Source organism: Mauremys reevesii, linkage group 1, assembly GCF_016161935.1.
Source record: "Mauremys reevesii isolate NIE-2019 linkage group 1, ASM1616193v1, whole genome shotgun sequence".
In the NCBI taxonomy this organism is placed as follows: Eukaryota; Metazoa; Chordata; order Testudines; family Geoemydidae; genus Mauremys; species Mauremys reevesii.
Genome location: NC_052623.1, coordinates 190,699,410 through 190,721,380, shown reverse-complemented (window position 1 = coordinate 190,721,380; position 21,971 = coordinate 190,699,410). Strand labels below are relative to the sequence as shown.

The 21,971-nt window shown below is 44.5% G+C and overlaps 1 protein-coding gene across 2 annotated transcripts in view; it reads right to left on the bottom strand.

Annotated features, from left to right (window-relative positions):
* The window catches only part of MPZL1 (myelin protein zero like 1), a 45,156-nt gene that overhangs the window by 10,297 nt on the left and 12,888 nt on the right, over positions 1-21,971 (bottom strand). Inside the window, exons 1-4 of one of the 2 annotated variants that reach the window (XM_039521583.1) lie at positions 17,630-17,696; positions 14,645-14,805; positions 11,319-11,532; positions 2,610-2,739 (exon numbers count right to left, since the gene is read on the bottom strand). In XM_039521583.1, coding sequence (XP_039377517.1) covers positions 2,610-2,739; positions 11,319-11,532; positions 14,645-14,805; positions 17,630-17,663 — 539 coding nt within the window. In that variant the 5' untranslated portion in view covers positions 17,664-17,696. Of the gene's footprint in view, positions 1-2,609; positions 2,740-11,318; positions 11,533-14,644; positions 14,806-17,629; positions 17,697-21,971 lie in introns of those variants that run through there. The other variant, XM_039521573.1, reaches the window with a different exon arrangement.

Genomic DNA, 21,971 nt, shown 5'->3' with positions numbered 1-21,971 from the left:
ACCCTGGAACTTCTTCCTATACACTTCAAGTGTCAGTTTAAACTTCAGCAGTAACACATGCTTATATTGCTCATAGTTTCTATAGTCCTCTCTGGCCATATGGATGAAAGCTATTAGGTCTTCCCTGTCAGTAGTGAAGCCAGACACTACCATATCCTCAGACCCACCCTGTTCAATTCACAACTCATTTCAAAAGCATTTAAAAATACACCTGTTCCTAAAGCAAGGTAACAATTTGGAGTCTATGCCTTCAGAGGAACCAGGTATACAGGATCGGTTTCCATCTCCCGGAACAAGCGACGCTTAGCACTTTCTCTCCAATTCAAGCTCCAGCTGGCTCTCCTTTTCTCCTTCCTGCTGCTGCTTTTCTCTTTCTCCTTGCTTACACTGGTGCTGTCTCTCTTTGTACTGGTGCTGCTGTTCTTGGTCCCCAGTCCCCAGACCCCAGGTTTCTGGGTTTCCAAGTGCAGCCTGCCTCTCGCAAGTTGCAGTTTTTTCTCTTCAAATTGCAAGTTGTTCCACATCAACCGCTCAAGTAGTGAATTCAGTCTGGATAAAGCACAGTTGCTGCCTGGGATCCTCCTCTTCTCCACTTCCTGCTAGGAAGCAGTCTCCCACATCTCCCTTGACCTCTGCCATCTCTCCCTGAGATCTGGGTACACTTGCGGCCTTGAAATATCATTTCTGGGCCTCACAGTATGGCAGTTCAATCAGCTGTGCCTTTGACAGCTCTTGAGTTTAGCTGCCTATGCATAATTCCACCAGTTGATTTTTCCTAGTTGCTCATAACTCATCTTTCCTGGTTTTGTCTCTTTCCCTGAAAGACTGACTTTTCTTGGTGCTTCTTTCTACAATACTTGTTTTCACTGCTGTTGGTACTGTTAGAAATTTATCACTGTCATAGATCCCACACCTGCTACCACCACATGTCACAGTCCCAGAGGTAACTGCACCTCTGACCCCTTTATGGTCTCCTTGAGGTTCTACCCCTTAGGTTTCAACTTTGAGCCTCCTGCGCTCACCTTCCTTGGGGTGGAATCCTGTGATTCTCTCCCTCTAGACAGGGGTCTTTGGCTGCAGACCCCTGAAATGCACTATGATCGCCTCAGTAAGTCTGACTTCAGCACCTGCAGTTCTCTTCTCTCAGGAACAGCAATAGGGTTATTGAGTGACCCAGTCAGCTTTCATAAAGCAACGTACTATTTATTCAGAGCAAAAGCATTTCAGAAAAAACATAATAAAAAGCTTATACACAAGCCTAGCTTACCAGGTGGTCATCCACCTTCCACATGGAGAACCTGGTTGGTCTAATACACTTCAGGTCCTCCCACAGGATCTGTTTCTGCGTTGGTCACAGACTCATGCCTGTCAATTCTCATAATGGTATCTCTCTCCCCAGGTCAGGATCTATTATTTTATACAGTTTCCAGGCCATGACTTACAAAGGCTTTTGAACCAGTTCAAACACCAGCCTGTGCATTTTTCCCCACGGGATTAAGTTTAGACTTGCAACTGGCATTGTTTCAGTATTGGGAATTTTCATTAATTGCTCTCCTGGTGTCCTTAATTCTTACAGGTATTCTGTATCTTAGCCATGTATTGCTAGCAATACAACCACTAACAAAAAGAGCAGGTCAAAACTCAATTTCCATTTCTCTGAAAAATTGGACATTTTACATTTGTTTTCTTTACAAATTGAATTAAAACAGTTTCAAAAAGTTTCCCGAGAAACAGAACTTCTAAAAAATGTTTTGGATACTGTGCTTCATTTAATGAGTTCCTAATTTTTATATCCTTACATTTCATGTTAGTAGTACCATATAATATGCACTATTGACATGTCATAATAACAGATTAAAAATAGAATATTTTCAACTATTTTATTTTTAAAAATCACTGAGGGCAGATGTTATTTAGTACGGACTGAAACAAATCAAAGTGTCTCCTGTTTGCACTGTAATGAAACCACTTGGGGGTCGATTTGTCCTTTAAAGCAGGGGTTCTCAAACTTCATTGCACTGTGAGCCCCTTCTAACAAAAATTACTACATGACCCCAGGAGCAGGGACCGATGCCTGAGCATGCCCGAGCCCCACCCCTTGGGTGGGGAGCCAAAGCCCAAGCCTCACCGCCGTGGGCGGGGTGGACCAAAGCCGAAGCCCAAGGGCTTCGGTCCCAGGCAGGGAGCCTGTAGCCTGAGCCCCAATGCTCAGGACTTGAAGCCCTCAGGCTTCAGCCCCAGGTAATGGGGCTTGGGCCCCAGCAAGTTTAAGCCAGCCCTGGCAACCGCATTAAAATGGGGTCACGACCCACTTTGGGGTCCCAACCCAGTTTGAGAACCACTGCTTTAAAGTATATTACAAAGAAAGATACCAATAATAATGCATAAGCCTAGAGAGCACTGGTAGGAATGACAGTTCCCCAGCTATCAGACTACTGCTCCTTTTGGTACTACATCCCTTTGGGGAGGTCATGATGGCCAGCTGAAGACAGGACTTGGCTGAAATTACTCCTGCCTCATCTCAACCATTTATGGTCCTTTCACTCTTCCCTCAATCCTCGCTCGCCTCCCCCACCCCCCACTGGTAAAAAGGGTGTGATCGCTCTTACCCAGAGTAATGCTTTTTAGAGTTCTTCTTTCTGACGACACACACGATAATCACGATGAGCAGCAAGACAACTAGAGTCACACCAATGGCTATCGCTACCACCATGCCAGTGGGGAACGCAGGCAGATTGTCTGAGGGGGGAGGGAAAAAAAAAGATTCAACACTTTGCTTCATTTTCTAGTTAGTAAAAATGTGAGCCACAAAAAGCCTCCTTTCTCCCTTAGATCCTTTCAGAGCAGGAGGAAGTCACAGAGTCATGGGTGAACACATGCAGCACAAACGGAAAAGCTAGCTGAGGACAAGCAGAGTTCCGTCTGTTCTGAGCACGCATTCCGAGTACTTTACATAAGAACAAAAAAGTTTCCATAAACCAAGGATAGAGCCTGCATTTTAACCATTCAGAAGTCAAGGAGTGCAGAAGTTAAATGTACAACAAGAACCTTGACTCATGTTACACATTACTTTGTTCTCAGGTACATCTGTGCAAATCCCATTGAGGTCAGTTGGAAAAAGCAAGCACATTTGAGGGAAGAAATGGGCATAAGTAACATATATTGAGATCTACTGATAAATAATATATAGCTGTTGTTTCGCACTTAAGTATCATGCATACAGCACAACTATAATCCAAAAGTATATGTGTGAGCAAACAAAGACTACTTCTAGAGGCTTTGCTAGTGCTTCCTCAACCTTAATACATCACTGCACATATCTGTAATGTTTCCTTTTCAGGTTATCAAAGAGTGACAGTATTACTTTGCTCAAATTGTCTCCAACACACACCTTTTGAGTGAGGCCAAGTGAACAGCCAGAAGAGTTAAAAAACAACATGAGTATAAAAAAAAAGATTATTTATGGAAGTCTGAGTTAACTATACCATTGCTGTTTGGACAAGCCATCATACAGAATTGCAAGGTTTTCCACACCCTTCACTTGTTTCAAGATCTCCAATTAAGTTTGAACAAGACAGTCCAGGGTTGCATCTGTTTTAGATAACTGCACCACTGTAGCCTGCTCCAGGTATAGTTGAACTAGTCAGGTTTCAAGGGTGCAGAGCACCTGCATTAGGCATTTGTTTCAGCCTACTCATGATGTATTATGCCTACATAAGGCATTCCCACAGCAAGCACTGTAGGGTATAGGTCGCCGTACCCTAGAATACTGCAAATGCCCAGTACGTCTCCCTGTGCAAGTGCACTAAGTTTATGGAATAGTCACACATTTTGTCTTTCCACATTTTGTTTTGCCCCCCTGCATGAGCTGCCCATTCATTAAGGGCTAAGGACTATGTCATCACTCTAGTGGATGTCATGATGAGGCAGCTGCTTCTTCTACACTTATTACAATGGGCACCCTACTTTTGGGGGATGGGGATCTGTGCAGAAACCGGCGATGAGCAGATTTTTATTCTTCCCATCTTTTAGTTTTAACTTTGGGTTCTTTTGTTTGTTTTGCAGCTGAACTACTTCCCCTCTGTTTCCTTTTAGGAACTAGAAATGAATGGGAGCCATGTTCCGGTCTGGAGGCAGGATATCCCCTCTAGGCCATTCCATGTGATCCACTGAGATCATTCACCACTGGTGTATATGGGAGCCAACAGTCACCTTGTTTTTGTTTTCACATCTGAGAGTGGGATATGCTGCTGAAGTAGCACCCCGATAGCCCTAGTATCCCCCAGTAAAGAGCACAGATGCAGGGAGACATGCCTCTGTATGTCTGCTAACCCACCACTGATTGTCTTGTGTAATTCAGGAAAATCCCAAAGAACCATGTTTTAAAATATTAAGAGTTATTTCTCATTATACTTGTGTGCTTTGTGAGAATGGTATCAAAAAACACATTAATTTTTTAAATCAATCAGTATTGATATCAAGCTTGTCATGATTCTCTGGATTTTTGTTCCTTAGGGTAAAGGCTGGAGCACTATTTCAAGATTTATAGGGTTTATTAGCCAGAACAGAATTTTTAAGAATAGGTTACAGAAAGCAAGATGCTAGATGATAGTTTTTACAAGATCTAAAAGGATTACATTTTACCATGAATGTTAAAGTCTATCAAAAGCATCTGACACTTATGACAGTCTTCTACAAGTAAGCTACCCTAGTTCTACCATATTTGGGGCATGTGATTTGGGTACCAATACAGGATTATGAATCCTTATCAACTTGTCAGTTAAATAACTGGTTGAATTGCAACATTGGTGGAATTGCCTATAACTCAAGCCTAAATTTAAAACACACTTTGCTTTATGAAGTTACAGTTTAGTTAGTAAAGTTGTCAATTTAACTCAAATGTTACCTTTCCTAATGATACTCCTAGCTAAGATGCAATTCACTCCCAAATATGCAGGTAACAATTGAAAACTAGTCCTAATTCATCTGAAATTTACCAGTATTGTAGACTTTTATGCCACAATAGCCAAGTTTTCAAACAAAAAGGTAAAATTCTTTTACTGACAAGCCAAAGAGTTTCTCCTTCCTAACTGAGAGCCTGAAAGCACAAGATGTGTCACTTCCAGATTGTTGCTACTAAAGGTATATCTGTGCCAAGAGCAAACCTTGCTGTGACCAGTTTCCTGTTACAGAGTGAGGCTAAATATATGCAGCAAGTTCTTTAAACCTTAGCTCTCAGTTACTTATTTAGTATTATTTCTAAACAACTTTGGTTAAACTTGTAACTAAAACAAAATGTATAATGCATACCTGTAATTCACTTACAGAACTGACTCAGCTACATACTGTATGCAGCGTTGTAGCTGTATCGGTCTCAAGATGTTAGAAAAACAAGGTAGGTAAGGTAATACTTTACTGGACCAACTTATTGGGGGGGGGGGGGGGGGAGAAGAGAGGAGGGCGGGGGTCATGAGAAAGAGCTTTGTGTAGCTCAAAAACGTGTCTCTCTCACCAACAGAAGTTGATCAAAAAGCTTTTGAGCTACACAGAGCTCTTCCTCAGGACCTCTCTGCCCCCAAAAGAAGTTGATCCAATAAAAGATATTACTTCACCCACTTTGTGTCTCAGATACATGCTTTGAGAAGTACTTAACTTGGTTATATTAAGTTATCACATGGCGAAAATATGCTGTTATTGCCCCAAAGGGTCCGAGGTACTCTCAGAAGACGACCGACCACACGAGTAATTGGCTTTAAAATAAGAAGGTAAAGTGACACATCTGCACGGGACCCCCCACCTGCTGTCACTGACTGGGCAGGGACACCTGCCTGCCTGTCGGCCTGGGCCTGGGGAAAACAAAAAAACAACACAAAGCATGCTCATTTTATACAAAGCAGCAGCATACATACATAATGCAATAAATACTCTCTCCTCTCCCCAGCTGCAGCTGGCCCCCAGCCCACAGCAGGGGCAGCAGTCCCAGCCAGGCAGGGCAGGTTAAAGCTAGCATGCTGTGTGTCTCAATAATAAGGCGGGAGGCTGAAGGAGCTAGCCTGGCTAAGCTAAAACAGAATCTTCTCTTCTTCCTTCTCTCCCTAGCTCATATGCATAAAACCCTATTTATCAGTTGAAATCGATACAAAGGTATCAACATTTGCAAGAACTGATTTCTTAAGATAGAACATTCAGGTAGTTAATTTCAACGACGGTGTTCTGACAACTATATCTGGTTCTTTTCCCAGATTTCATTGTCTCCCTAGGACTTTAAAGAAACAGTTAATATGGTATGTGTCTTAGGACAAGATAAAGTATTGGGGGAAAGGGGAACCCTTCAGTAAGCAGCTGGTGGACTGTGTCTTTTTGTCCAGATACTTGAGCCTCAAGGATCAAACAACTGAGCACAAAAAAGGCCTCTTAGCCAGTTACCAATGGGATGTCTAACCTGTTCCTGGTAAACCCCTTTGTGAGCCAATCAGAAAGCTACCTCCTGCTTCTGACAAACATTTGCAGTGTTCCATTTGGAATACAAGTGTCTTGTGTCACCTTCTAACCATCCAGTGAGAAGAGATGTCCCTTGAATTCCTGCAATAATTTATTGCTGCTTTGTTCATGGAAAATTCTATGATCTTTGAAGTGGCCAAAAATGGCTTGCACAGTTTACAAACTTTTTTGGAGTGATATCTGTTTTAGCCCATCCCAGGTTAGCCTTTGATCATCATTTTGGCATCAGAAGATACACCCAGGGGAGACCCATGGGAAGTAACTGATCACTTAGGTACTGATCCCAACCATCCTTTCATGTAGCTGCTCGTCTCCCAAAGCTGGTTTCTCTAGTTGGAAGTTGTGGGGCCTCTCTGCCAACATCCATTCTGAAGTTCAAAGAAATATCCAAGAAGCTCTGCAAATGTCCACTTTCTTGCTCATTATGAAGTGGTATAAAGACTCTTCAACTGTTGCAGGATGAAGTAGTTACTGAAGTAACAGACAAGAGAACTGCACACCTTTGTCTCAGCTCCTGATTATTCTTAATTTCAGGTGTAAACTTAAAATTGCTTTTATACACTAAGCGGTTTGAGTAACTTTTTACCAGTCAATGACTACTCTGTGACCACATAGGCATTCACTGTTTAGTGCTTCTTCAAAGGTTTTGCATTATATTCAATGTATCACCATGCTAATTTTTCCCCCTACTGTTACTCACACCTTCTTGTCAACTGTTGGAAATGGGCCATCCTGAATATCACTACAAAAAGTTTTTTTCTCCTGCTGATAATAGCTCACCTTAACTGATTACTCTCGTTATAGTTGATATGGCAACACCCATTTTTTCATGGCCTCTGTGTGTATATATATATCTTCCTACTGTATTCTCCACTGCATGCATCCGATGAAGTGGGTTTTAGCCCACAAAAGCTTATGCTCAAATAAATTTGTTAGTCTAAGGTGCCACAAGTACTCCTCATTCTTTTTGCTGATACAGACTAACACGGCTACCACTCTGAAACAAAAAAAAAAAATTGTAATACCTCTGTTAGTGATCAGTTACATATATGTTCTTAGTCAAGACCTTTTTGTTTAAGATTGCCACAGCAACAACGCTTTTTCAGACTTTAAGGAATCCAATTTAGGTAGCTTAAGAACTTTCATTATATCTTTAAAAATTACTATAAACTATCAAACTGATCTGTTTTATATAGCCTTTGAATTACTGAGTACCTTATAGGAGAAAAAAGGAAATAAAAGCCTTGTCTGCATAAGAAGTTGCACTGATATAAATAAATGTGTTTTTGTAAAAGTGACTTCGTTAAACTGGTATAAACCACAGTTAATTTACTAAACTAAGCTAAATTGATATAAGCTCTTCAAATCAAGGGCCCACAGAGGGATTTGCACTAATTTAGCTACTTCGCAAGAACCGACCCTTAAACCTGTGAATCTTGTGTACAGATATGGTCTATAATCATAGATATGCATATCAATGTATGCTGTATGCCCATAGACTTGCACAGGTGTAATTCATAAAGTTGTGCATAAAAAGCCAAAAATGTCTGAATTCCAGTGATGACTGAACCTGCTGATATTGTGAACAAAAAGTGCTCTCTCAAGTCATGCTTGTAGCTGTTTCCATCACCTCACACTGATTCAGACATTCTAGGTTTCAGAGTGATGTTTGGGTTTAATTGTGTGGTGGTCATATTGGAGGAGAGGAGGATGCATTGGTCATCATGCTGTGCTGGGAAAGTTGTGCAGATTTGTGCTGGTGGAGAACGAGGGGTGTATGCTGCAGGGAGGGGCTGTGTGTGTTTGCAGCTATTGCATATGATGGTTGTGCTGGAAGATTTATGGGGGTGGCAGTTTGGCCAGGTAATACACCATTTGTGCAGTCTCCCTAATACAACCAATGAAATTGTTCCATGCAGATTAGCTGTAGACCAAGGATGGTAATTGGCTGAGTTATCTCTGAAGGCACAATGGTCTAGGACTCTTGGCACGGCATAGACACGTGCCTATACACCACACAGGTGTAATTAAAGTCAAAATGGCTGAGAACTGAAATTGGACAGTAACATACCATAAAACCCAGTGGATTGTTCAACCAGGTGATAGTCTAAACCAAGAGAGCTCTCATCCATATTTGTAGCTGTTTCCACTGCTTCACACTGACTCAGACATTTTAGGTTCCAGAGTGACACTCCAGGAATCTTGTTATAAACAATATTTGTATTACTATAGCACCTGGGTGGCCTTGCTACAGGCCCAAACTCTATTTCTAGGCACAACACAAAATACAAAACACAAAACCAAGACAGTCTCTGCCCCAAAGATCTTTATAATCTAAGTACAAGACAAGACCAGGCAGCCAACTTGACATGACAGGGAAGGTGCTCTCAGCTGAAAAAGTGGCCAGCAAAGGTTGGTTAGGAGCATTCTGGGAAGACCAAGTTCACCAACACAGCTACATAATCCACCCTTGCTGCCTATGCTAACTCTGCACTGGTCGTGGACATCAGCCTTGCTCTGAGAAAATGTAATTCCAGAAGTGGTGTGAACACCTGTGCATTGGAGCTAGCAACGCTGAGGATTGATGTATGGTGTTACAAGCCTGCCAGGAAATTACAATGGCAATTTTTTTTAGCCTAGGTCCAGGGGCCATGCTCCAACACGAGTGTACCCAACTCTCCTCCTTATTCCCCAATGATACAGACAGCACTGTGACAGATATGGCAATTTCCTGGACAAACTTTACTGAATTAAATCTTTTAAGAGATCATTGTATCTATCTATTATGGGTCTGTGATGTCTCCGGTGGGGGGAGGGGTTGGGGAAGACCAAAACATGACTAACGTAAGCCCTGAGAAGTGTTATGCATTTCAAAGGATAATATGTAGGACTATACCAAATTCTTGGCCATGAAAAAAACGCATCACAGACCATGAAATCTAAACATTTTAAAAGCCAATAGTTTAGTTATATATTATAGAAGACTTATAGAAGGTCTCTTTCTATAAAACATTAAAATGTATTACTGGCACACGACACCTTAAATTAGAGTGAATAAATGAAGACTCGGCACATCACTTCTGAAAGGTTGCCGACCCTTGCCTTAGACTATACAGATTTCAAGGGGAAGACTAGCGTTTCTCCATCTGGGAGTCCTGACCCAAAAGGGGTTGCAAGGTTACTTTGAGAGGGGAGGGGGTCACGGTATTACCACCCTTACTCCTGCACTGCCCTCAGAGCTGGGTGGCTGGAGAGCGGTGGCTGTTGGCCAGGTGCCCAGCTCTGAAGGCAATGCCATGGCAGCAGCAGTGCAGAAGTAAAGGTGGCAATACCATACCATGCCATCCTTAATTCTGTGCTATTGCTGGTGGCGACAATGTCTTCAGAACTGGGCTCCCAGCTGGCCAACAGCCACCCTCCAATCACCCAGCCCTGAAGGCATCACCAGCATCAGCAGCAACACAGAAGTAAGGTTAGCAGTACTGTAACCTCCCCCCCAACACACACACTCCCCCAACTCTTTTTTGTATCAGGACCCCTACAGTTAAAATACTGTGGAATTTCAAAATTTAAATATCTGAAATCATTTATAACTTAAAATCCTATGACCATGAAATTGACCAAAATGCACCAGGAATTTGGTAGGGCCCGAACTATATGAAACACTGTGCCTGACAAGAATGAACTTTTAAAGTTCAGTGCATTTCTAGGGGGAGATGTATGTAAATGTACCCATTCCAGTTATGCAAGAACTCAGCCTTTTGAAACTTCACCCTGAGGAGGAGATCTTCGTCTGCTCAACACACGTTACATGAAGACAGGATGAGAGGCCTAACCTGTATAAAGGAGAGACCCAGATTCACCTGTGTGCTAGTTCTGAGCTAAGTTATAAACTTAACCACAAATACCCATTGAACGAGTTTGAAAGACTGACTCCTACAGAGCCATTGTCAGCACTCGGGTGATTTCTGGTAAGCTTATTAGCATAGATGTAGGTTTTTATAGGTTCTCTCTAATGCTTTCACCTTATCAATAAATGTGCTTGCTTACAAAAAGCTGTGTCACAATTTATAACTGTGAGCACTTAAGCTGTTTACAGCCTCTGACGAGAAAAGCAATGCAGGCCTGCTGAGGCAGTCTGACCTGCTGGGGAATTCACAGGGAACTGTGGCAGGGAACTCTGTGGCACCACGGAAATACCCCAGTCAGCAAAAAGAAGTGAGATGCCTGTCTCCGCCCAAGAGAGGTGACAGCTAGGGAGCCAGAAAACCTGAGAGTGGATGTTCTTGGTGGACCCTAGGGGGAAAAATACAGGGGTATACAGGCTGTGCTCTCAGAGCGGGTAATAGCCTTAACATGCAGACAATCCACAGGTCTTCATTAGACCCCTCCAAAATCCCTGTGTGTTTAGTTCCTGTTAGGAGAGGAGTGACTTCCATCATCTGAAATATAAACAGCATGGAACCAAGCATCTACTTCACCAACACGAAGACAGAGAAAATGTTAGTTTCCCTGCATGATGTCACGAAGCCCACACCCCACCTCATCCCTTCAGCAGCCTGATGACTATGACGGTCATGTGAGAGAGATGGGATTTGTTTGCAGACTTTAGGGCATGCAAAAAATTAGGATTTGGGAATACTGTGGTTTGAATAAGAAAGAGTGGTCAGACTGGTATCTTAATTTTTAAACGCTGAACTTTGATAACAAAGCCTAAGAGTGGCCCTTTGAGCTTTGGAGACAAGAGATAAAATCAACAGTCACTCACAGGCCCAGAATTGCACCTAAAGAAAAGAAGAGTTAGTGAGGGGAGGTACCTCTCTGCACGACTCTGAGTCGGATTTCTCCTGGCTTGACAACTATGTCAGGTGGGTTCTTGACATCGCAGAAGTAAGTGCCGTTGTCCCGGAACTGCACATTTGCTATGGTGACAGATGCATCTTTCTTGTTAAGGTCTCCAGCCCAACTGATTCTGTTCTTAAATGGCGTGTCCGTCCCAGGGTACGCGTTCCCTTGAGAGTAATAGAAGAACTGCAGCCAGGGAGGAGAGCATGTCAGAACATTGCAAAGCTTACACCCCTCCTTCACTAAGATAGTATTCTCCAGATCTGCTGGGCCCTTTCCAATACCACATTAGGAGGCAGGAGTAGGAATCCCTCCAGAGGCCTGCAATTTCTAACTTTGCAGATTGTAGCAAGCATGCTGTCGCTCCACTAATCACACATTCAAGTAGCCACACTATGATTTAGCCTTCAAGCCCACCGCAAAGTTGTTTTTAGGCCAAGGAGTCTCAATCTGGGTGTTGCAATGCTAGAGAAGGGTTCACACATAGGTGTCACAGGTCACAACCACTGTGCCCTTGTATTGAAACAAGAGGGGGATTCCACTTCCCAGGTAGGTGGAAAATAACCCAGGGTTCCTTACGGAAAAAAATTGTGAACCACTGCCTATGACAATCCTTACCATAATAATGTGTTCATACATCACCTAGCACAGTGAGGCCACAATTCTGATTGAGGCAGCATCTAGATGCTGCTACAATGCAAGATGAGTATTAATACTTGCACGTTCAGCTATGTAAAGATTAACATTGTCTACATGATGGAAGAAGGGTGAAGGGAGCTAAGCCTGAAACAGTTTTGGCTGGTGTGTGGCAGTGAAGGGGTTTCCTTCCCTACATTTTTTACAGAGTTAATTTAAGATGGCAGGTTTTGTTAGTGTAACATGAAATCTGACTATTCAAATATGGAAGACATAAAACATATTTTGATATTGCTGTCTGAACATCTCTGAATTAAGTACAAATGTGTGCAAAGTAGCCAACTTAACGATGATACTAAATGTCTAAAAACTAAGAGTTTAGGTTGCTCATGCATTTCCAGAACCTGGAAATTGACTAAATTCTCCAAAAAACAGGAAATAAGTAGCACACTGCACCTGCAATGCAACCTTAGTTCTGTGCCCTGCAGCTAGCAGCAGCCACTGGGAATGGTTCAGTACAGTTGGTGCCATTAGCAGACATGAAGGACTACATAAAGGTGTCATTACTTGTGCTGTACTCAAGATTTGACTCTGCATTTACCTGCCAGCACTCCAGCTGCATTCACTGTGTTAGATGTCTTCTACCTGCTCAGCTACACCTATCTTCTGAGATCTAGCATACCTCATTTCAGCATTCACTTCTGTAGTTTGTGCCAGCAGAGGTGCACAGGGGTCTTGCCATAGGGACTGTCAGAACTCTGGCAATATGCATGATTATAGTCCCCAAGGCCTGGTGAGAGGTAAGTGAAGGCACCATCTCTGAAAAAATCCTCAGGCCAAAGGGTGGTAGCAAGTCTGGCATAACCTGTGTAGAATCAGCAGAGCCTGTATGCTATGCCTGCTCTAAAATAGAGGCCTACTGTAGGAAAGAGAAGATGTTAGACTTAGATGCTATAGAACAGATGATCACTGCAGGGCTGTTAGGCCTGGTACAGGGCTAGTCTGTGTGTATTCAGGCATCGCTCAAGGAGAGTAGAGTTTAAACTACATTGCCGGGATGGTATACACCTAACTCTTCAGTTCTTGGTTTTCAGAAGTTTAAATTTAGCCATGCTCCACATTCTGGAAGGGCACAAGACACCACGGGAAACTTTAACTGTGTTACTGAAGTTTGGGGAATATTTTTTAATGAATAATTTTTCAACATTCCCACCTAGCATAGCTCAGCATGCCCCTTCCACTGCTTCTGGTCCTGGGCAAGATTATCACAAAACGCACTGGCTGCATGCATGTCATTTCACTGCCCCTGCATCATCTCCAGTTCTGCTTCTACAGCACAGGCCACCTCACTATGAAGTGGCAGGTGTCAGCAGAGCAGGAGCTCGAAAGAAGTGGCAGGAACAGTGGAGGAACTAGCATGGAGTGTGTGGGAGAAGACAGGAGAGCACGTATATAGGGGAATTTGGGGAGGGAGATGAAGCTGACCAACATTCCCCGCTGTACAGCTCTGACTCCTCCTTTCCCTGCACTGCTCCAACGCCCCCCACATTGCCCCTTCCCTCCCACACGGCTCTGACACTGCTCCAACTCTTCCAACATTCCCGCCATCACATCCATTGCCAACCACCCCCTCAAACCCTTGGCTCCAAGCCCCCTAGGCACGCCCACATATACTGCTTCAAATGCAAGCACACCCACAAGCTGCTTCACCTGCACCCTTGCACTCCACACCCCTGGTAAGCTCGCAGAGACTGGTGGGGGGGGGGGAAAGAGATAGTGAGGCTGTGAAGAGTGCATGTACCAGATGGAGGCAGGAAAGTGGTGATGCAGTCCCTACCCACATGCACTGCACATGCTCATTCCCTGTTCCCCATCCCAGAACAGGTCTATCCCTTATTTGTTGAAGAATGATAGAAAGCCTCTTTAGGAAACCCAGTTCTTCAAAGCTCTAGTCAAACTGGGTTTTCATGTTTTGTGCCTGAATTCTTTACATCAATAAGGTTTGCTGTCCAGGATGTGCTGGCCCAGTGCACAGCTCCAAGGGGCAAAAAGATGACACAGGGGCAGGGCCCTCACTTTGTACCCTTCCAAACCCAGTGCACTCCTCCAGACAGCTCCAGCGCTTCCTCCCTCCTCTGACTTTCCTTGTTACCTAACTGGGGCACCTTTCTCAGGCATACTCAAAAAAAGTGTAGAGTGTATGCATACGCTACAAGCACTATAGCAGCACACTACAGCGAGGCTACTGTAGCACAGGCACTTGCTACAATGATTGAAGGGTTTTTTCTTGTCACTGTAGTAAATCCACCCCCTCAATAGACAGTACAGTAACTCCTCACTTAAAGTCGTCCCGTTTAACATTGTTTTGTTGTTACGTTGCTGATCAATTAGGGAACATGCTTGTTTAAAGCTGCGCAATGCTCCCTTATAACGTTGTTTGGCAGCCACCTGGTTTGTCCACTGCTTGCAGAAAGAGCAACCTGTTGGAGCTAGTGGTGGGGGCTTCCAACCAAGGTGGACCGGCAGCCCCCATCAGATCACCGCTTCCCTAAATTCCCCGTGAGGCAGCCACCCAGCAGAGTTCTTTCTTAAACATACCCAAGATTTCCCCCTCCCACGCCTGCCCCAAACAGCAGGATCAACCCAGACAAAGGGTCCTTACTGATATAGGGGTTGTTGCTCCCTCTGGTTGGAAGCTCCAGGAGATGGACGCTGCGCTGCTGATCACATCTCGGGATGAAAATGTGCATGGAAGTCTTGCTTCTGTCCCATTCTCCACAAAAAGCTCCTCTGGCGTCTTCACATCAAGTGCTGATACTCTGACTGTTTGGGGGTGGGGAAGAGAAAAAGGAAAAATGAAAGTCAAGAGCGGTCTTCAAGGACCAGCAAAGAACAAGCAACATGGGATGAACTGGTATCACCTCAAGAATTACACAAGAGAACCAAGAAGGCACAATCACCCCTATGGTGATGGGTTGTGCAGATATCACATCAAGTTTATAGCATGGACATATTGACTGGATCCTGCTTCCCCTTTCTTGTGGCTTTTGCTATGGGGTGTTCCATGCCAACAGATGCTTCCTGTAGTGCAGCTGGTGGGAGACAATGTTATAGTACAAAACTCCCTCTATTTACTGCTCCAACTTCCACTGGCAGTTTTTGAGAAGTTAACCTTGAGAAAGGTTTTGGGCCTGCTGCCAATCCGTTTCCTGCTTGGTTCACACCTCTCTTCTCCCCATAACACTCTGAATCTCTGCTGCAACTGGAACAAAACACCAAATTCAACTCCACTCATGATGAAGCAGGAAAAAACACAACCTTTCGGCTAAGTGCACCACCTAATTCTATAAGGCGTAATGTTACCATTCCCTGGCTCACTTCAGCAGGAGTCCTAAATAAATCAAAGAAATACATATGAATTGTTTGACTTACATTACCAAAGCTTTTAACTCCTACAGCATTTCAGGTGAAGGATCTGTTTAACAAGATTTCTCGTTACTGAGCCTGTGATAGATGTGCTCAGCCAGTCATAGAGACTGGAATCTGTGTCACCCCATCCTTCTCCTCACTTCCAAAACAGAGTGAGCTTCAGAGTATTTTATAACAGAAGTTGGTAACAGCGACTCCGGTGTGCGTTACCATTAGATCTGAATTTAATCTGAAAGGAAGTTGGATCACCTCACACAGCAGGCTTGGAAAACAGCCTATAAATGTCCTTCTATTAAAGAGAGATAGAAATATTTTAAACTGAGGCAGCCTCCAGACACTTAGCTACCATGGGGATGAGTTTTGGTTTAAATACGGACAGTCAAAACAACGTGGAGCAGTAAGTCTGCTGCAGATCTGAAAGCGAGCCCTGAAGACTGCATATGGCTCATTAAAGTAAGTTAATCTTCTGTAGAAGTTAGTCTGTAAAGAGCTCTGGAAGTGCTAGTTATTTATTCTCCTACAGAATAACCTTGTTTAAGAGGCCAGGGGAGGCTGGGCATTACTGACTGCCTTGTCATCAGAACTCTTGTATCAAACAGAACAGCACAGAAACAGCGCTCTAAGGGAGGTGGATTTTCGACAAGAGGTTGCATCAGAGCTTCCCTTCTCCCCTACATATAATCTAACTACAGGCCAAGAAATACTCCGTTCCTTGGGTCCCTACTAGCAAATGTTTATTCAGAACACACAAGAGATCTTCTGGAAATTCAGTGAAGTGAATTCATAGCTGCAGTGCTGTACGTAGTTTTTTCTGCTAATGGAGTGGATATTATAATAGAAAACAAACCATTGTTTCAAGTCCAAACCACAGAACAAATCTCCCTTTCAGGTAAAAAGCAAGCAAGATGCCCTCAACATTGGTGTAGGAAGAAAAATCAGCACTGAGACATTGCTTGCCTGTATAGGGGACAGAGGATTCATTGCTACCAACAGGAAGGAGTAAGCACTGACCTGTTTATTCCAAGAAGCCACTGTTGTACATAAATAGCCCTTGAAGTGTGGTGAAGAAAAGCCTCATCTTCCTCTTTCAGCCCACACTTACTAAGCAGCAGGGATTCGGAGCAATCAAATTTTTGAATTGCTCCGCTCCGGCTCCGGGCATAAAACCTACTGGTCCGCGCTCCAGCTCAGGGCTCCGCTCCAAAGCCCTGCTAAGCAGGAGTTTTACTATCAGAGGATCTGTTGTACACCTGGATATTAATAATCTTTCACTCCTGGAACAGAAGCCAGGTTTCCCAATTAGTTCATAAGTGGACTGTCTCTTGAGGTGCAGACTAAGATTCCCAGTTGACCACATCACAAAGCCACCCCACAATGGATAGTTTAGTCTCACTAGCCACAGACCCTGATGCTTTGATAGAACAGTGTTAAGGGCAGGAGGAGGTAGTAACCCCCTGAATGACAAACAGCCAGCCGGAACTAGAGGATACAATACAGCAGAGTCTCCAAAGTTGTAACCTCACTGAAGATCAGATCATACAGACTTGAATCCTGCAGCAACATAACTGCATTCATCTCAGGAACAAAGAAAGCTCCCGTTTATAGTCTCCAGCCAACCCTGATACCAGCATCATTGAATCTATGACCATATCCTCAAATCCCAAACAGACAGGATTGTGATACAGAACACCATCCTTCAGCTATCCCTTCCCATCTCTCCCTGCAACAGTCAGGAATCATATTAGCCTGAAAGAGCGCAGGGTCACCTCATGCAGTGCCTCTGACACAGCTGCAGAACATCCTGGAATAAGAGTGTCCCCATAGGAATTCTATTGGTTTAAACTCCAACAAAGAACGCAGCAACTTCGGCACAACTTGGAGCGCTGCTGCTGCAGATAGAACTTGGCACCAATATCCGGCACTCTCATAGGCTATGCTCTACCAAAAAAACCAGAGCCGGCTCCAGGCACCAGCCCAGCAAGCAGGTGCTTGGGACGGCCAACAGTGAGGGGCGGCACGTCGGGCTCTTCGGCAGCAATTCAGCGGCAGGTCCCTCACTCCCTCTCAGAGCGAATTGCCACTGAAGACTGAAGCTGATCACAATCTCGGCTTTTTTTCCTCTCCCCCCACCCCTCCCTTGGGGCGCAAAAACCCTGGAGCCGGCCCTGCAAACAACAGGCTGGTCTCTAAACCACACACCCTTGGAGATTATACTCACTCGCAGGCAGAACAATATGGTACAGCTCCCCCATAACTCTAGTCTACAAGTAATTCTATCTAAGGGCTTGGCTACACTTGCAAGTTGCAGCGCTGGTAGAGGCTTTCCAGCGCTGCAATTAGTAACCGTCCACACCTGCAAGGCACATCCAGCGCTGCAACTCCCTGGCTGCAGCGCTGGCTGTACACCTGGTCAGGTTGGGGTGTAGCGATTGCAGCGCTGGTGATCCAGCGCTGCTCATCAAGTGTGGACACACACCAGCGCTTTTATTGGCCTCCAGGGAATAAGGAGATATCCCAGAATGCTTTTAACTAAATTACTCTCTTTGTTTTGTTATGCAGCCTCTCTTTATTTTGTTGTGAACACCGATCAGCTCTCCGTTGAACTGCTTATCTAAAAAAACAAACACTGATCACAGCAAACAGGAGCTATCTGTACCTGGCTGTGAACGATCAAATGAGAGGCAGGGAGTGAATGTTTGCTTGACAGAGAAACAGCATTGGATGCAGGCTGTTTGCAATTAAGACTAAGGGTTCGCGAACATTTTGTGATTTTTCAATCCAGGAAGCTAACACACAAGTGTTGGCTTCAAAAATCCACTCTCTCTATCTTCCCCGCTCCCTGTCACAGTACACCACCCTCCACCCCCCTCTTTTGAAAAGCACGTTGTTGCCACTTGAATGCTGGGATAGCTGCCCATAATGCAGCACTCCCAACAGCGCTGTAAATGCTGCAAATGTGGCCACACACCAGCGCTGGTAGCTGTGAGTGTGGCCACACACCAGCGCTGGCCCTGCACAGCTGGACGACCAGCGCTGTAACTCCCAGCGCTGCAACTTTCAAGTGTAGCCAAGCCCTAAGTTCTTTAGGGAAGGAGATTTTCCAGAAATCTTGCTTTTTTTGCTTCCATGGCAATCTATAGAGATAAGAGGCCAGTAAAACGCATTAGGTCCAACTGGGTAGTTATCTAATCATTCAGATTGGTACTTAGTCCAAATTTGCCCTCTCTTAAGTCACTGTACCTACAAAAGTAGGTAAAAATCGAGGAGTCTCTTCCTCTCTTCCCTTCTCCATAAGGAAATAGTCAGCTGAAGAACAGGCTCCCAATCAAAATTGTGGTTTTAAAGTGCCTTACTCAGTTTCCTGATCTTTGCCTAAATACAGAAGCTAGCAGTTGAGGCAGCCAGCCAGAGCACAACTCCAACCATCTAGTGCAGCGTTTCTCATACGTGGCCACCAGGGGCTGAGATTGTGGGGAGGGGGAAGGGGAGCAGTGGCCCCTCCCTGGTGTTCCTGGATGCACAGCCTTGGTGTTGGTTGCTGGGGCTTCCAGCAGATATTGGGTCCTGCCCCCCTCTGGAGTCACCTGGGGCACAACACCAGAGGAGCAGGCAGCTGGTGAGTTCCCCATTTACGCAGGGGTGGTGGGGCTCAAGCTTTGGGCTTCAACCTTGGGGTGGCAGGCTCTGGCCGCAAGGATTCAGGCTCCAGCCCCCTGCTGCCTCCCCCGATCCTCCATCCAGGGCTTAATTTGTCCCTAAACTTGCCAGGGCTAAGTCTGCTGTGAAAAGCGATACTTGTATGTTTGTTGATATCACGTTTCACAGCCGACATACTAACTAGCACTAAATAAATTACTATGATTTGTACATGTATATGTACATATTTGTTTTTCCTAAAGCTAATTAAGTATTTTAGGAAAAAGTGTTAGCAGCCACCAGCAAGAGTTGGTGGCTGCACTCTGAGGCCACCAAATAATTTGTCCTGAGAACCCTAGTGTCTACAATGGTAGGTTTGGAGATCAAGAAACTATGTTTAAGCTCTGCTCCACATGGGAAAATTGACCAAAATAGCTATTGCAGAATAATTTTTTCTCCATTTGGTGTAATCAAGCCAAGAAAGAGTAAAATAAAAGCAGAATCATAAACAGATAAACTCAAGGAGGAAATTGAATACCAAATACAGAACCCCATACTCTGCTACGTGGCATTAAACAAGATGAGAATAACCAGGAAAGTTAATTGCACTTGAACATCTCTTGTGGAAGTGTAAATCTTAGGTATAATTATGAAGAAGCAGACATCACTGTGTGCAGGTATGCTTTTTCTCAGCTAGAAACAGTCTTTGGGTAGGTTAATAACACCTACTTACCAGAGGTGCATCGGCAAAGTACAAGCAGCAATGGCACAAAGCCTCTCTGGAGATGGTCATAACTAACCCTATTATCAGCCTGACTAGATCAGTAACTAGACCTTCCCTGCCTCTCAGGGTACGTCTAGACTACCTGCCGTATCAGCGGGTAGCGATCGATTTCTCGGGGATCAATATATCGTGTCTCATCTAGACGCCATATATCGATCTCCGAACGCGCCCTCCGTCGACTCCAGAACTCCACTAGCGCGAACGGCGGTAGCGGAGGCAACAGGGGGAGCCACGGACATCCATCCCGGGCCGTGAGGACGAGAGGTAAATCGATCTAAGATACTTCGACTTCAGCTACTCTATTCATGTAGCTGAAGTTGCATATCTTAGATCGATCTCCCCCCCCCCCCCCCCCCACTACTGTAGACCAGCCCTCAGAGGCAGGCTCTACAGCAATCATCCTGTAGTAGGGAGAGAATGGAAGGTTATTCAGCATAACTGTAAAGTTGCTTTACAGAACAGATGTTCATGACCAAAACTGTTTCCAAGCTAAGTTACCCATTTTGACCCCTAAAACTTGTCATTAGTCTTCACCCAATTAGACCAAGTGGTCTTGTGGCAGAACAAGCTTGTAGTTTGCTTAGAAACCAGTCCTATATATTTATTTTTCCATCTCTCATTTCTCATGAAGTTATCCACTGGGTGACACTCAGTTTAAGAGGAGGTTGAAGTGACAGGAGTGGGGAAGTCTAAGGCCATGGCTACACTTGCAGATTTGCAGCGCTGCAGCAGGGTGTGAAAAAACACCCCCTCCAGCGCTGCAAGTTGCAGTGCTGCAAAGCGCCAGTGTGATCAGAGCCCCAGTGCTGGGAGTACAGCTCCCAGCGCTGTACGTTAATCCCCATAGGGAGGTGGAGTACGGACAGCGCTGGGAGAGCTCTCTCCCAGCGCTGGCACTCTGACCACACTCGCGCTTCAAAGCGCCGCGGCAGTGCTGTGCAGCGCTAAGTGTAGCCATAGCCTAAGTGTCACTGCTATCTGCTCCTTAGCCCTGCTCTTTACATCCCTCCACTGGCTCTCCCTTCTCTATCACATCAAACACAAGCTACTTACCTTCACTTTCAATGCCCTTCACAGCCTAATCCCGCCCTGCCTATCATCTCACATTTGCTATCAAGCTCTGGCCCAAGAAGCCTGCCTCCATCACCCACTTGTTAAACTTTCAAACAAGCATCTTTGTGTCCTCTGCATACCTCATCACTCCTCACACTTAGGAGCTCCCTATAAACATCTGCAATCCTACTCCATTAACCCTCCTTCAAATCCCTCTTCAACTCCTTGGCCGTGATGGCTACAAAAAAAACCAACTATTAGGCCATTGCTGTGTTGAGAGCACTGCCTATGATGCTGACCAATATTATTTCTTGTACTCCTCCATCTGTCTCTTCTTATATACAGACTATGTCTATACATACAGCGCTGCAGCTCTCCATTGGCATAAAAAACCCTCCTCCGCAAGCAGCATAAACTATGACGGTGGGAGAAGCTGACAGTGCTGTGCACCTGAACGCTTATGTTGGTATAATTTATGTCACTCGGAATATTCACACACACATTTTGCCAACATAGGCTGTAGTGTAGACATAGCCTCAGAGCGTAAACTTTTGAGGCAGGGACTGTCTTTGTTCTGTGTTCAGTGCCTAGCATAATGGGTCCTGGTCTATGACTAGAGCTCCTAGGTGCTCCGATAATACAAATAAAGTGATAGAGATAACTTTCACACCGCATAAGTGTGAAAATTAAGTGAAATAAGATTAAGGTTAAAATGAAAGTCAAAAGACTTAAGTAAACAGGATGTTAATAAGGTAATTAAATAAAGCAAGATGAAAGGACAAGTAAAGGTATGGAACTGAGGTGCTGAAGTGATATCACAAGGTTGGCGTCTGTCCCAGAGTAAGTCCTGCTGACAGTTTTAGGTTTAAGTAGCAGTGTGGTAATTTGTACGAAATTCTGCAGGGGCCAATAATGCCACCACCCACCGAGGCTTTGTCTTCGTGAGGAAGAGAGGAGTTCTTAACAGCTCAAATCAAGAATACACCTTCCTCTCCCACTTCAGTGAAGACAAGGCAGGTTTGTGTTTTCACAAGATTTAGCAGGTAGTGTTAAAGACTAGATTTCCTCCAGTTTTAATTCAAACTGC